This window comes from Porites lutea, chromosome 8, assembly GCF_958299795.1.
Source record: "Porites lutea chromosome 8, jaPorLute2.1, whole genome shotgun sequence".
Lineage (NCBI taxonomy): Eukaryota > Metazoa > Cnidaria > Anthozoa > Scleractinia > Poritidae > Porites > Porites lutea.
The window spans coordinates 33,468,309-33,482,605 of record NC_133208.1 but is presented as its reverse complement, the minus strand read 5'-3'; the positions used below and the strand labels follow the sequence as shown (position 1 = coordinate 33,482,605).

The window sequence follows — 14,297 nt, the reverse complement described above, 5'->3', positions numbered from 1 at the left end:
GTTTGGCTGAGTCATGGTAATGCACACATGACTGGCACTGAGCTTTTAGACTGTACAACTGATATTTGCCCATGTTATTTCATCCATTATTACACAATATAAGTCAACCCCGTCATTTGCTGAAAGGTTATCTGTAACAAACGGCTAAATTAAGGTACTACATTTGCTATCATGGAAACAAACTGATCATGATTGCTCAAGAAGTTCTAACTTCGGTAACTGACGTACCTTTCACATCAAGATGAGGTCAAAAAAAGGCTACACCTCGATTTGTTGCAAATTTCTCGCTGAAATCTTTTTTAAAACGATACTTTGGCAGTCCCTCAGCCAAGAAGAATCGTGTAAGGACTTTATGTGGCCTTCGTCACTCAAAGTCACTTCACTTCGTCTACTTCGTGTTGGAAGGTCTTGTAATTAGCAGATCTAAGTGACGCCATATCTTTACGCAACTTTCAGTGAAAACGCTCGTAGAAGTCACGCCGGATATTGGCACAAATGTTCGTGAATGTACTTTGTTAGATAATCTCGTGAACTATATAATCCTCGCTAAAACAATAGTCAAAATGGCACGTTTATTATCACAAGAAATCCTTTTTGTCGCCTTTGCATGCCGAGTAACTTAGCACATAATAAGGTTATAATGGGATATTGATTATTCACATGATTTTCAAGTTTTAGCCTCTTACTCTGTAGTCTTCCACAGGGTGGGGGGGGGGGGGGCACTTCGGATTTCTGGTTACGGGGAGGTGCAAATGGAGTAATAGATTATGAAAACCCTTGGAAACCCCTCGGACTTGAGGCAAAACCTAAAGAATGGCCTAAAAAGAAATCAAACCCCCCAAATTCCCATAATGAATTTTAAATGGAAGAGCCAATCGTGCAATATGAAAACATGCAACCACTTTTTAAACAAATGGTGTGCTTGTATGACATAGAAGAAACAACAGCAAGCTCATCCTCGCGGCAGCAATTGCTCTCCTCGCCATGAAAATCATTTTGACGTTTTTACTTCAATTTTGCCTTTTTTACTGATCCAGATCTTGTTTAGAGATCCTGTCACTGAATGCATTGTTTTTTCGTCGTAGTTTTGCTGTTCTGTGAGTCTCATGTGTAGATTGAAGTTAACAGTTTTTACCCCGAATTTTACTATTTTTTGCTTAATAAACACTCTCTGGTATTATCAAACTAACACCCACAAATACTAGCCTTAATTTTCTTGACAAAAATTTACAATATCGCGGATTTTAAACCCGTAAAATCCTCTGCACCTCCCGGAAACGGTAAATCAGAAGTTACCCCCGGCTCCGTAGGCTTTCTTAAAAGCTTTTCAAAAAAAGCAAAACAAAACAAATTCAAATAACTAATGAGAGAATGAAGCTTCTTTTACTGTGAATAAAATTAGTAAAGAATGCTAAGAGAAACGTAATTTGGAAAGGGTTGAAGACCTTGGACATAAATCGCTCCAAAGTTTTTCTGTGATTGCTGCAACAAATTCAAAGTACATTTCACGTACGCATTGCGGATCTATATTATTCTACAGGTATTTTGAGGAGAGTCACGCAACAAAAAGGCCTGGTCACTTTGAGGAATTGAGCAACATGTGAATGTCCATGTGAATGAGCTATAATGTGAATGTACCAAACTGTTGTCGAATTTACCGGCGTTGTTCTTGTTTCGTCTCATTTCCCTGACTAAGTATTTAATTATATTAGACGTACTTGTGTGAAAGTAATTTCGAGCGGAATCTTGTGGTAAGGTCTTTTCCTCATTGTTAATTTCGTCATTTCCTATTATTTATTTCAACTCCGACGTATTGAGCAGCTGCGCAGTTGATAGGTGTTGTTTGAGGTTGCCCCTCTTTGCTGTCATTTGCTGAAGTCTGATGATTTAACCTCAGACATTGCACTTCCAAGCGTGACTTCACCGGTTCGAAAACACCTGATAGGTTCATTTCGTGACCCATCCCTGTTATTTGCGCTATAATCTCAAAACAAACGAACGTCTCCCATATTCAGTGTAAGTTTGTTTTGCCTTCGAAACCGATCGACACTTTTGTTAGCTAAATGTGAGTTATCGAAGTTGTTCTGAGTTGTTGTAAGTAGACGTTCACCGAGCAGGTGTCCCTAACACTGGTTTTCTTCTCTTTTTATGCTTAATTTAGCTCAAGTTTCGACAATGGGTCTTCTTTCACTTGGATCGCCTTTATCCTGGTCAGAAACGAAGCAATACGCCGATCATGTACGAAAACATGGCATACTACAGTTTCTTCATATTTACAACAAGCTTAAAGATAGAGAAAATGACTGCTTAAAGTGGGGAGACGAGGTACAGTGCTGATTTTTTTTCACCTCAAATTTGTTAATTAAACATGCATTCAGAAACGTCTTTAGCAAATCATCGTAAACATGACAGTGCATAATTTAGCGCTTATCCTTGTACAGCTGTAAGTTAAGGTTTTCACTGACCTAAGCTTTAGATTTCGTCATTCTGTGTATTTCAGAGTAGAAAAATTTTCTTCCATCGAGTTTACAATTATCGTTTTCTTAAGGTGGAAACTTTCACTATCATGCAAACGGCACAATATGTAGATGCCTAATAATATTATTGTTATGTAAAGGCCGTTGTTGTTGACACTGTGCAATAATGGGCCTAAATAATCGCTTAATTGCAGAATACTTGTAAAGTTATTAGCCCTTACATGTAGCTGGATCAGGAGAGGAAATTCATTCAGTGAAAGCAAAAACTGAAACAAAAACTCCAGCATACCTTGTACATCTAACTGTATCTACCCAACCGGGCCTTCTCATATTTTAGGTGTTTGCAAAAAATGCTAATATTTACTTTTTGTGGTCCTTTGCACCCATTTTATCATTGATACAGCAGATAGCTTGCATAATGATTCCTCTTACAAATATGGTTGTTTATTAACCTTGTTGACCTCTCCCAGGGGCCTAGACCCTAGACCTCTTGCAAACAAAGACATGCAACAAACTAGAACAAATAAAAAATCATTTTTTTTGGAGAATTCTGGGTCAATCCGCAAAAGATAGAAAATTTTTATGTTTGAAGTGGGTTGAACTGTTAACTATACTTTTCCCACATAAATGTACCCCTTCGTACTATCAAGCCTCAGTCCATTGTTTTCTACCTCCACCTACTCCTTCCCCTCTCAGACTGTTCATAAAGTTTGAATCAGAACTCCCTACCTCTCGATCTCCTGAGCTATTGCAGTTCTTCAGGCTTGAGCATAGCACTCCTTTATGCCCCTCAAACCTATAGCCCCCCTTGGTTTAACAGGTTTGAGTACAGTCTCTTCCTTATTAAAATGTTTCCTTGTAGTCTTTGTTATTTCTTAATCATGTTTAAGTACAGTCTGTCTCCCCCCAATTCCCTGAACCCATTTGGCTGGTCTACTATGCTCATACACATGTAGAGTGTTAATAATAGTACCTCATTTGGAGAATTAAGGTCCCCTTCCTCTATACCCCCTACCCATATATATAAGCAGAAGCAGCTGTATGTTAAGGTCCCTGTTGTTTTGACATTCTCACAGAATTTATTGAGAGCCAATTGTTCAAGCCATGTACCTACTCTGAAATTACATTCTTGTGAGATGTAGTTGTGACATTATTCAAAAAAATTTTCAATAAAAAATTGTTACAGCCTTGACACGCCTCCAATAACTTTGTTGTACTTGTTGTATTTAATTACATGATTATCCATTCATGATTTTTGAGGAAGTGTCGAGCTCAACAGCTTGTTGGCAGCTAAAAATATTCCTGCTTTTGATTACTTTTAGGTGGAATACACATTGCTAAAATTCGACCATGAAAACAGGAAGGTGTTCAACAATTTAAGGGCAAAAGAAGTTCTTGATGTCCTGCAACTTGATGAAATAAAAAATCCCAGGTGACACATAATATTCCAGTTTATTGTAGTAAATTCTGGTAGTGCGTACATGTAGCTAGACCAAGCAGTTGTTAACGCACATGTGCATAATGTAAGAATTACTGGAAATCATGTATGTCAACATTGTCGCTTTGCCTGAATCAAAACTACCTAATATGTTGCGTAACCTGAGCAAGTCCTCTTCTGATAATGGTGCCCTTAACTGTTTACAAATTAAAATAGGTACATGTATGGTACATCCTGAGTCATGGGGCCCAAATTGCCTGAGCTTAAGTCCATTTTTGTTACATGTTTAGCACCTCAAGTATTATAATGTTTTATTTGATTTTTAAAGCACAAACAAGACGGCATGGAGACCAGAATATGCTGGCTACATGGTTGAAGGTAAAGGCTTTTTTTAGCTGCAAAAAAATAAATTATTAAATCATAATTGCAGCAGGTCGTATTTTTAAATCACAGTGTGATCGTTTTTCTGATTTGACTTTTAATTATTATGTAGACTCCTGGTCCCTTTAAAAGGTGGATAAATCTCTTTCCACTGAATAACGCAATTATTGGTTTCCCTAGTACTAATATCCTCTAGATAGTGATTTAATGTAGTGGATAACATTATTATTCACCTTTTGAACAAATGGGGCCTGATGATTATCTACTCTATAGGGACTCCTGGGCAGCCATTTGGTGGCTGTATGAGGCATTTTAACATGATTGAAGCTAACATGAAATTGAGGTATGTGCATTTACATGTATTCGATCAGTTCATCAACATTAAAACTTAGACATACATTATTGCAACACTTTAATTGTACTTTTACAGAAACATTGGTTCTTTATACAGTTGTAATCAAGGGAATCTAGCTGGCCGGGAAACCAGGATTGATAGAAAAATATACTTTAAATTGTGATATTAATTTCTTTGCTTTCGAAATCCGTTGAATTCAGTTGATTTATTGTTTAAATTCGCCCTTACTGTTGTTTGATAAACAGACGTGAAGAAATTCAGAAGAATTTGACAGAACCTGGAGAAACAGTTCAATCAATTGTTGCATTTCCCAGGTAGATATCTTCAGATAAGTGTTTTGTATTAACTGGACTCAGAATATGATTGTCTGGGGAAGTTATCATCAGTTTCTTTTCTCTGGTAATTGTTCACATTTCAGTCAGTATCTACTTTAATCCCTTAATTGAGTATATCACCACTGAACCAAAGACTGTACACGGTAGGTGTTTAGACTAGTGTCATAGTGTCATTAATTTTATTTCAGACTTGGGTGCCCGAACTTTACGTTCCCAAATTTCAAGCCTACACCGGGAAGAGGAATAACAAGCTCACTGTTTTTCCCCGATCAGGCAATTTTCCAGGGACATCCAAGATTCAGGCATGTTACGTGTAAAGTAGTCTGTCCAGAAGTTGTAGCCTGCAAATGTGTAAGATCAATTACCTAGATTTTTTCTGTACATATAAAAACTTTTGTTTCTTGTTTCTATCAGCACCCTGACCAGGAATATCAGAGAGCGAAGAGGCACAAAAGTTGCTATCAATGTTCCAAGTAAGTTAACTTTAATTTGTAGTTGATTGCATCAAATTAATCATCCAAGTCCTATTGACTTTTGTTAGTTTTGCTTGTCACTGTGTAATATTCAGTTTGTAAACAATGTTGAAAATTAAGTTGAATTGAATGTATTTTTTGTTGGGTACGATCGCAAGTTTTCACACCAAATTTGAGTGGCCTTATAATAGTTAATAAATTAACATGCCAATGTTATCCCTAACGTTTATATATGTTTGTGGGGTACACAGTTAGCTTGAAAATGTAAAGTTGCCCTTTTCCTTAATGATCATGTTGGCAAAGCTAAGAATTTTTTGATGCAAAGACCAGTAGAGACCAAATTACTTGGGATGCTATTCCAAGTTAATCACTTAATCTGCTATTATAAAATTTCACCCAAATGTGGCATATTTTTTATCAACAGTCTTTAAAGATGTGAATACTCCTTCTCCATTCATTGAAAAGTTTCCTGAAGTTGAGGGAGAAGGTGCACAGGCTGCCCAACCTGACCACATTTACTTGGATGCAATGGGCTTTGGCATGGGAATGTGCTGTCTCCAGGTACAGTTACAAACAAAAACAAATATAATTAGAAAAGAAAGGAAGTGGCACTAGTGTGCAAAAATATGTAGACATGTTTGGTCAAAATCTCAGACGTGCACCTCTCTAAAATGGACACCTTGAGTTAGACATTCTCCAGTCACCGCGTGTCAGTAAATAACAAAATAATTTTTGTTTTATTATAGATGACTTTTCAAGCGTGCAGCATCAGTGAGGCAAGATATCTTTATGACCAGTTGGCAGTTGTCACTCCTATTGTGGTAAGTTAAGATACAATGACTGTGTTATTTTATTAGAAAAATTCTCATACATTGTTAAAGTTTTATGGTAACTTTATTAGGTGGTTTAATTTCTACTGAAAATTGATTTGGAAATACAACCTAAATCATTGTCATAACTGTTGAAAAGAGTTTCTTTATCCAGTTAAAAGCCTGTGAATTTGCTTTACTAAAAATCCAGCCCAGGTGCCTACCCAACTGAGTTCTCACCACTAAAAATAATTTAAACACAAATTACACTGCAGAATTATACAGACTGTACTTTTACTGTAATTTCCTTTATCTCAGAGCCATTAACATAAAAACTGACACAAAAAAAGAACACAGATCAAAGTTGTTAGACATTTTTAACCAAAGAAAAATTTGAACCACAACCCATGCATCACACTGTCAGATGTTGAAGACATGGCTTAATTCATGTCTTCTGGCTGAGGTGCTTATTTTTTTTTTTTTGCATTTTTATTGCCATATACTGTAGATGGCCCTGTCTGCCGGTACTCCTGTACTGCGTGGGTACCTCTCAGATCTGGACTGCCGCTGGTGTGTCATTGCTGGTGCAGTGGATGATCGTACTCCGGAGGAGACAGGCCAGGAGGTAACAGTATGTCCTTCTCTAGTATGACGTAAAGTGTATCATGAGTTATTTTCCCAAATAATAATAATAATAATAATAATAATAATAATAATAATAATAATAATAGTAATAATAACAATAATAATAATAATAATAATAATAATAATAATAATAAACACATTGCATGTAAAAATGCAACAGAACAATTCAGTTTGTGCTGATTATTTTACTTTCTCATACACAGTGTAATAATAGTCAAGTATCAACATGCATTTAGTCATCATGATCAATGCAATTAAATGTCAGCATTGTCATACTGCCTGATCTCGATCATTAATTTTCTAGAAATATTGAGAAAATCACCTTTTTCATTTTTATATCAGTGTGGCTAAAATTGTTAGTGCTTGTTTTCAGCCCCTAAAGGAAAACCGATTTGTGATTCCCAAGTCACGATATGACTCCATTAGTACTTATCTGTCTCCCGAAGGAAATAAGTACAGTGATATTGACTTGGTTCACGACAAGGAGATTTATCAGCAGCTTGTGGATGCAGGTTTGTTTTTATTCTATTTAATTACATGTATACTGTACTTCTGCCACAACTTTATAGTTTGGAACCCTTCCATGCATGATGCTGATAGTCAAATGGCAACAAAAGCATTCTGTTGTTGGTTGACATTCATGACTGACACGACCAGTCTTCGTGTTTGTCAGTTCTTTCATAACTTTCTTTCCTTATACTTTAATGATTTCTGTGTTCCAGTCAGGAAACCTCTAAGCTCTACTGTCTGTAGTACTTGGAAAACAATTTAAAACAACAAAACAAAATAAAATCGTGTCTTAAGTTAAAATACCACAGTCAGCACTTACTTGAAGAAACTGCTTCAAACTGTTGTTTTTATTTGATGAAATTATTCATGACAAGTAAATTTCTTAGCGAAATCATTTAGTGTCTGGGTTGAATTCCTGAATTTTAATGATTTTTAATTTCCTTTTACAATCCTTGACTTGATCATTGTTTTTTTTTTATCGTGATCATCAGGAATTGATGAACAGTTAGCGCGGCATTATGCTCATCTATTCATCCGTGATCCTTTGACATTGTTCCATGAACATATTTATGAAGATGACGAACAGCACACTGATCACTTTGAGGTACATCTCAGTATACACTGCTTTCTCACCTTATTTAATCAAAACATCATTAATTTTTTTCTGTGCTTTAATTGTTTGCCTTTTCCGTGAAAAAGAATAATTTAAGATAATATGTATTTTAATTCGTGAGATAGAGTCGCGTGGCACACATCACATCTTTTTAACTCTGCATTATTCTTAAACAATAATTTTCAATAAAGTCAGATCTGAGGGAGAAGCATTGAAGAACTCTCCCCCCCGCCCTGCCCTCAGACCCGCAGTGCCGAGTCACAGAGATGCCTCGTTTTGCCTGGAGAGATCCCCTCCCCCCCCCCCCCCCCCCCCGCATCCCATTTTCTAGCTGTTATAGAAGAGTACAGATCGATGCATTCCCCAGAAATATATTGATTTCTTTTGGCCCCAGAAGTTGCTTATCATTTCAACAGGTAAACCAGTCGGTTCAGGGTTTAGATAAATGTGAAGTAAAATTCAGAACTTACCATTTGCACAAGCCAGTGCCATTTATCGAAAACGGTCGCAAACACCTGAAACTGGTATGAAAGATGGGTTTGAAGAAGTGGGACAGGAACTTCCCTTTGGAATACCGTGTATTCCAACCGGGAAAACAGGAATACCTTTTCAGACCTTCTTTTACTCCCGGAAATTTTCCACGGGAACGACCCCGGAATGGAAAAATGGTAAAACACCTGAAAGATGCAGGAATGCGTAGAGTGGGATCCGTGTGCCTTGGTGGAATGGGATTTTGATTGTTTACAGAGTGTTGTGTCTTGTTTTTTTCAGAATATTCAATCAACCAACTGGCAGACAATGAGATTCAAACCACCTCCCCCTAACTCATCTATTGGCTGGAGAGTAGAATTCAGGCCAACTGAGGTAACAAGAATCTGCAGAACGGGCGTTATTTTTTCGCGTTTTTCAGGCGAGCGGGGGCAAGCGCGAAGCGACTTTGAAAGGCGCAGTGTCTCGCCCTTCACGCCCGCTTTGTGTTTGCCTTCGCTCGCTAAAAAAACGCGTTAAGATAACGCTTGTTTTGTAGGTTAAGGTAACTATTGAAATTCTAAAAGTATTACTACTTTATTGAAAAACATGTAAGGCTTCTCTCAAGATTCAAGCAAGTCGCTTTTCAGGGTGACTGTGGCTATTATTGTATCGATGAAAATGTTCAAATAATTAACAATTATTTCACGAGGGTGCGCTGGATATGAGATGGTAGTAGCTAACGAGGCGCGTAGCGCCGAGTTGGCTATAATCATCTCATATCCAACAAGCGCGAGTGGAATAATTGTTTTATTAAAAACGCGCCCAAAATATTGATAATTCGTCTTGACTTTATATTTAAAAACAAACGATTTTCAGCTGTTTTTAATTTTTGAGCAGGCGCGCACAGTTACCATTTTTGGAGAGCATGGTATAATGGCTCATATACCATGATGGCAAAGCCAATCAGAGCTCTAGAATTGCATTATCCAATGATTCAGTTTTTAATAATACGTAATCTAGCATTTGTTTAGAGACATATTGTTAACAGGTTGAACTGTTTGCTTTTTCAAGGTACAACTGACAGACTTTGAGAATGCTGCCTATGTGACGTTTATAGTGCTTCTGACGCGGGTTATCCTCTCATTTGACCTCAATCTTCTGATTCCCTTATCCAAGGTAAATAAACAGGTTTTATCTGACTAGGTTCATGCTCTGATTTCTAATCCATCTAGAAAGCTGTACACATACTACTGTATGACACAGCTGGATGTTCTTTCGCGCTCAGTTTGAACCGTGAAATCCCGATAATGGTTGTCACGAGCATTCTGTATTACTTTCACTTTAAAAAGAACGTGAGAAAATATTTTCCTAGAGTATACTATATGGCCAAATATAGATATTCCTTCTTGAGGTAACAAATCAGGAAATTCCAAGCTGGCGAGTTAAGCCTGTCTCGCTCGCAAGCCAATCAAAACACAGGATTCGATACATTTAGCTCACCCACCGAAGCAGTCATATACACACTGTAGTAAAAATTAACCAGAAGTTCTGCTGCTTTTGGGAGTTAGTTATTTTTATTCATAGCAGTATAGTATTGATAGTGGAGGTATTACCGTGTGTTTTTATTAGCAACCCCGTTAGTGAGTAGGGGTTGTCCAATTTGGCTTCATTGATATCCTCTCAGGTTGACGAGAATATGATCACAGCTCAGAAGAGAGACGCTGCACGTCAGGGCCAGTTCTACTTTAGGAAGACCTTGAAGAAATGTGAGTGGATGATAAAGTTAGTTTTTTTCTATCTAACGCAAGATATAAGAGAGCTAAGCAGGTGCTGTCATCCAATCGCGTTCTCCAGAGAATCTCGTAGGACCCTCCGACTGTTTCTATTCTATCGCTCGCCATTTCTGAGTTCCAAGAATCCTCCGTTTCAAAATCAGGTCAAATGCAAAACCTCTTATGCGTAGAAGAGTTTATTTGCAGGAGATTAAAAACAAAATAAAAGTTGATATCAAAGTCTCTGTTCATACCCTCGAAGTAACTCCACTGGCATCCCTTCGCTCCCTACCCTCAATAGAATCGGTCAGACATTATTCGGTAATAATAAGCAGAAGTGGGGGTGGGGGTGGGGGTTGAGGTGACGGTGTGCAGTACGCCAGGTTTTTGCCATTAATTAGCGCAAATACATTTACTTCGTAACATTCAAGCTGGTTTGTTATGTTGGGTCCCCAGTGGCGTAGGAAAATGAAACCATGTAAGGAAATGTTTCCTGCATATAGCAGATTTCGTGAGAAAGAAACAAAGAAATCGTTTTTTCTTTCCTATCCTCCCGTTAGGCCTTACGGTGGTTAACGGAGATGCGGCAAATGAAGACGAAGCTTGTAAAGATGAATTTGAGCTCATGTCAATTGACAAGATCATTAATGGCAAGGTTAGATTCACTCAGCCTGAGTTTATGATTTTTGTATTTTAATTGGTCTTGGAGTTCAGCCTTTGTTACTACTTAGGGCCTGTTTACATGGAGGTGGGGGACCCCAGGTAGGTGAGGTAACCTGCTTAGGTGGGGTAACCCGCCTGTCCATACAATCTCTCATTTTAATGTGATCACGTTTACATGTTAGGTGGAGTAACCCGCCACATGTTACCTCACCTACCTGGGGTCCCCCGCCTTCATGTAAACAGGCCCTTAGAGTCACCCAAGTGACAAATATACCACCCTCCGCTATAAATGGATATCTTATTGGTAATGGAGCGCGACAGGTTACTTTGTTATATGTTTTTGTCAGCTTTTCGAGACTTGTGCAAATTGCTGAATACCATTCCTATCGCTTTGAACTAACTATAAACTAGAAAATTCAATCACAATATGTGAACCAAAAACAAAAACAAAGGATTGTGCATGGCCAGGGAGCTCCCAACATAAACTGCAATACGGTTGTCTTATCTAATTTTTGCCAGCTGTCACAAACAGTTCCTCTACTATGACTGATGACTGATGAAAAACAATGGACGCTGCCAGTTTTCCTGTGTAGTCGATTCTTATGTTCTTTTTTTTCACCTGTTTTTAGGATGGTGAATTTCCTGGTCTGATACCACTGATTGAAAGTTACCTTGGCAACGTCGATGTGGACATAGACACGCGTTGTACTATTTCCCAGTACCTAAAGTTTATCCAAAGGAAGGCTTCCGGTAAGTTATACTGAAATACAGTCAAGGTTAAAGATAGCGGCGCCATGTAAATTATGCCGGACAAGGCCAACTTCACCCGGGCTGATGCTTCCGTCCAGCTGACCTTGGTAAAAAAAAGGCGATTGCATAGCCTGCGTCGCTGATGGTTTTGTAGGCTCTTGGGGAAAAAAATAGCGAGGAAAGGGAAGGGAAACGGAGGGGGAGGAGGGGGGGGGGGGGGCTTTTCCCTTTCCCTTTCCCGCTCGACCAAAGGCCTGTTCACGGGCTAATGCTTTTGCTCTTCAAGCACGCAAAACAAACCAGCTAGGTAGGCTAGTGATTTCACAAAGAACGTTTCAACCTGGCAAACGCTACAGTTTTTATTGTTGTGGTTTTCGTTTGTGCTTCGTTAAAGAAGAGATACGGCTGCTTCCGCGTGGACGTATCCCTTACTACATGAACCACAAACGTAAAACACACCAAAAAAAAAAAACGCCAGCTACGCAGCGTCAGCGTGTCAGTGTTCAAAAGTGTAATCATCAGTCCCAGGGTTAGGTTAAATGGCGCGCTTTTTTTTTTGCAAATGTTCCTACCTGAGTTAAAGTATTGTGTCAAGGTAAATTACAGAATTTGAGCAGGGTGGGTAAGTTGAAATCGGGCCAAAGTGCAAATGATGAGGAAAGTCTGTCTTACCAATTTACCACAATTTTCATTCGCATTTGCCCGTTTTCTACAGGTGAGCTGCTGACCACAGCACAGTGGATTCGCAAATTCGTAGAGGTGCACCCTGAATACAAACAAGACTCCGTGGTCAGCGAGAGTATCTGTTATGATCTGATGAACACTTTTGATCGCATCACTCGGGGGGAACTTGGCGCACCACAACTTTTTGGAAAACCCACATCCAAGACGAGCGACGTTCTGTTAAAGAAATGTCTAGAAATAAAGGAAGAAATGAAGAAAATTGAGGCAGAAAAGTAATTTGACCAAAACGGTCGCTTGTTTTTAACTCTTGAATTTCCAGAACGCAACCTAACCCGGGCCGTGAATTTCTTACTTTTGATTCTGTTCCAACCAAACTTCTTCAACTTTGTATCGTTTTTGTTTCTTTGCCTTTAAACGCTCTTCTCAGCGGAAGGTGTTCCGTAAGTTAGGAGAATTAGATGGGTTTGATCAACTCCACTTGTTTAGACTCGTTAAATATAATATCTGAATGTATCAAATATCAAAAAAATAAGTTAGGCGGTAGAAATATCTAGTTAACTTAATCTATCCCTATACTTAGATTATAAAACAACATTTAACGAGAAGGGAGCTTTTTTTGAAAATTAAACAATATTCGATGGTATAAAATGTTGAAACATAGTTTTCTAACTATTAACTTGAAACTAAAATGAGGGGCTAAAATTCTAACTATTTTGCTGATCTTTGTAAGGTTATTGTTATTATAAATAACATCTCAACGGGTCTACCTTTCTCATATTCAATTACCCGAATGATAAGCCTTGTTTTCCTACGTACTATTCGGTAGAGTAATTTCAAGTGGACAGAAACTTTGAATTTTTCCATTCAGTAGATAAGTCCGGAGTAAAGATATTGAACTCAATTTATCAATATTAATATCTCAATGTTCACCAGAAGAATGCTGTTTACAGTGCCGGATCCAGACCGGGCCTCAGTTTGATCTGACAATAGGGTGGGGGGACTGGATCCTCCACTGGTGTATTTAAGGACAGTTTACTTTTAATTATATAATGACGTCACCGTGTTTTCATCAGTAGGCATGCGTCGTTTTTCATGTGTGAAACAGTTAATTTGCTGTAAATATTTTTTAATTACATCTGTATATGTTGTACTGAGAGTGTTCAACTCACCACCCGTGAATTGTTAACTGTTCCACTTGTTTTTAGCTGTATAACTTTTGTCCATCTTTGCCTTCAAAATATTGTACCCTTTTTAGAAATAAGGAGATACTTTCATTAAAATGGTCTTCCGGAGAGCCGTAAAAATTACCTTAAAAAACAACGAATTTACCAACCAATAAATTCTACTGATATTTTTCTCTTTCAAAGTAGTCCTTACTAATAATTTCTTTGTTTTTTAAAATGTAAGAATTAAAAGCGCGTGGACTTCCCTAAACTTAGCACCCGCCGGGAGTTCGTTCCAAAGTTTGATTCATTCTATCCTGAAGGCGGGGCTAAAGGCCGGTTACAACACCGACTAAGATCTGCGGATACTGTGCGAATTAGTGGGTAAACTAATTGATGAAATTACTTCTTAGTTATGTGGATATGTAGTAGCAATGATTTTGTACATTAAATAACTAGTTGTTCAGCTATCTTGTGTTCTAGTCTTTATCTCGTACCGCACCGTACAAAATGAACGGGTGCATAAAGACCTTTGAGCCGTTTGGTTCTTTGCGATAGACCTGTACTGTGTATATACAGATACAGAGTAAATCTCAAGCTTAGCTCGGCCTCGTTCCCATGTCTACCTTGGGAACGAAGTTCTTTGGGCGCAAACTTAGGGCACTTTCAATTCGTCAAAACTGACCGGCCAGACCATTCCCGTCGCAATGATAATTTCCCTGTTAATCAAAACTACTCGGCCTGATCAGTCAAATCCT

General features: G+C 38.2%; 1 protein-coding gene across 3 annotated transcripts; it reads left to right on the top strand.

The window, feature by feature from the left end:
* Positions 1-1,621: 1,621 nt before the first annotated feature.
* LOC140946236 (glutamate--cysteine ligase catalytic subunit-like) lies at positions 1,622-14,009 on the top strand. Of its 3 annotated transcripts, none has more exons than XM_073395330.1 (19): positions 1,622-1,751; positions 2,162-2,325; positions 3,800-3,909; positions 4,244-4,293; positions 4,570-4,639; positions 4,897-4,965; positions 5,175-5,288; positions 5,401-5,459; positions 5,884-6,020; positions 6,206-6,280; positions 6,777-6,893; positions 7,287-7,425; positions 7,915-8,027; positions 8,808-8,900; positions 9,579-9,683; positions 10,192-10,273; positions 10,840-10,934; positions 11,572-11,692; positions 12,408-14,009. In XM_073395330.1, exons 2-19 carry the CDS (start codon positions 2,176-2,178, stop codon positions 12,650-12,652), a joined length of 1,944 nt encoding a protein of 647 aa, XP_073251431.1. In that variant the 5' UTR covers positions 1,622-1,751; positions 2,162-2,175; the 3' UTR covers positions 12,653-14,009. The 3 variants fall into 3 exon arrangements, with proteins under 3 accessions (XP_073251431.1, XP_073251432.1, XP_073251430.1); XM_073395331.1 differs by lacking the exon at positions 1,622-1,751 and adding an exon at positions 1,823-2,016; XM_073395329.1 differs by lacking the exon at positions 1,622-1,751 and adding an exon at positions 1,823-2,065.
* Positions 14,010-14,297: the final 288 nt, after the last annotated feature.

Bases quoted from the DNA above. Each gene is read 5' to 3' on its own strand.
- LOC140946236 (XM_073395330.1), top strand. From the start codon at position 2,176: ATGGGTCTTCTTTCACTTGGATCGCCTTTATCCTGGTCAGAAACGAAG. The intron at 8,028-8,807 runs GTACATCTCAGT...TGTTTTTTTCAG, and splicing joins AGCACACTGATCACTTTGAG to AATATTCAATCAACCAACTG. The intron at 10,935-11,571 runs GTTAGATTCACT...ACCTGTTTTTAG, and splicing joins ACAAGATCATTAATGGCAAG to GATGGTGAATTTCCTGGTCT.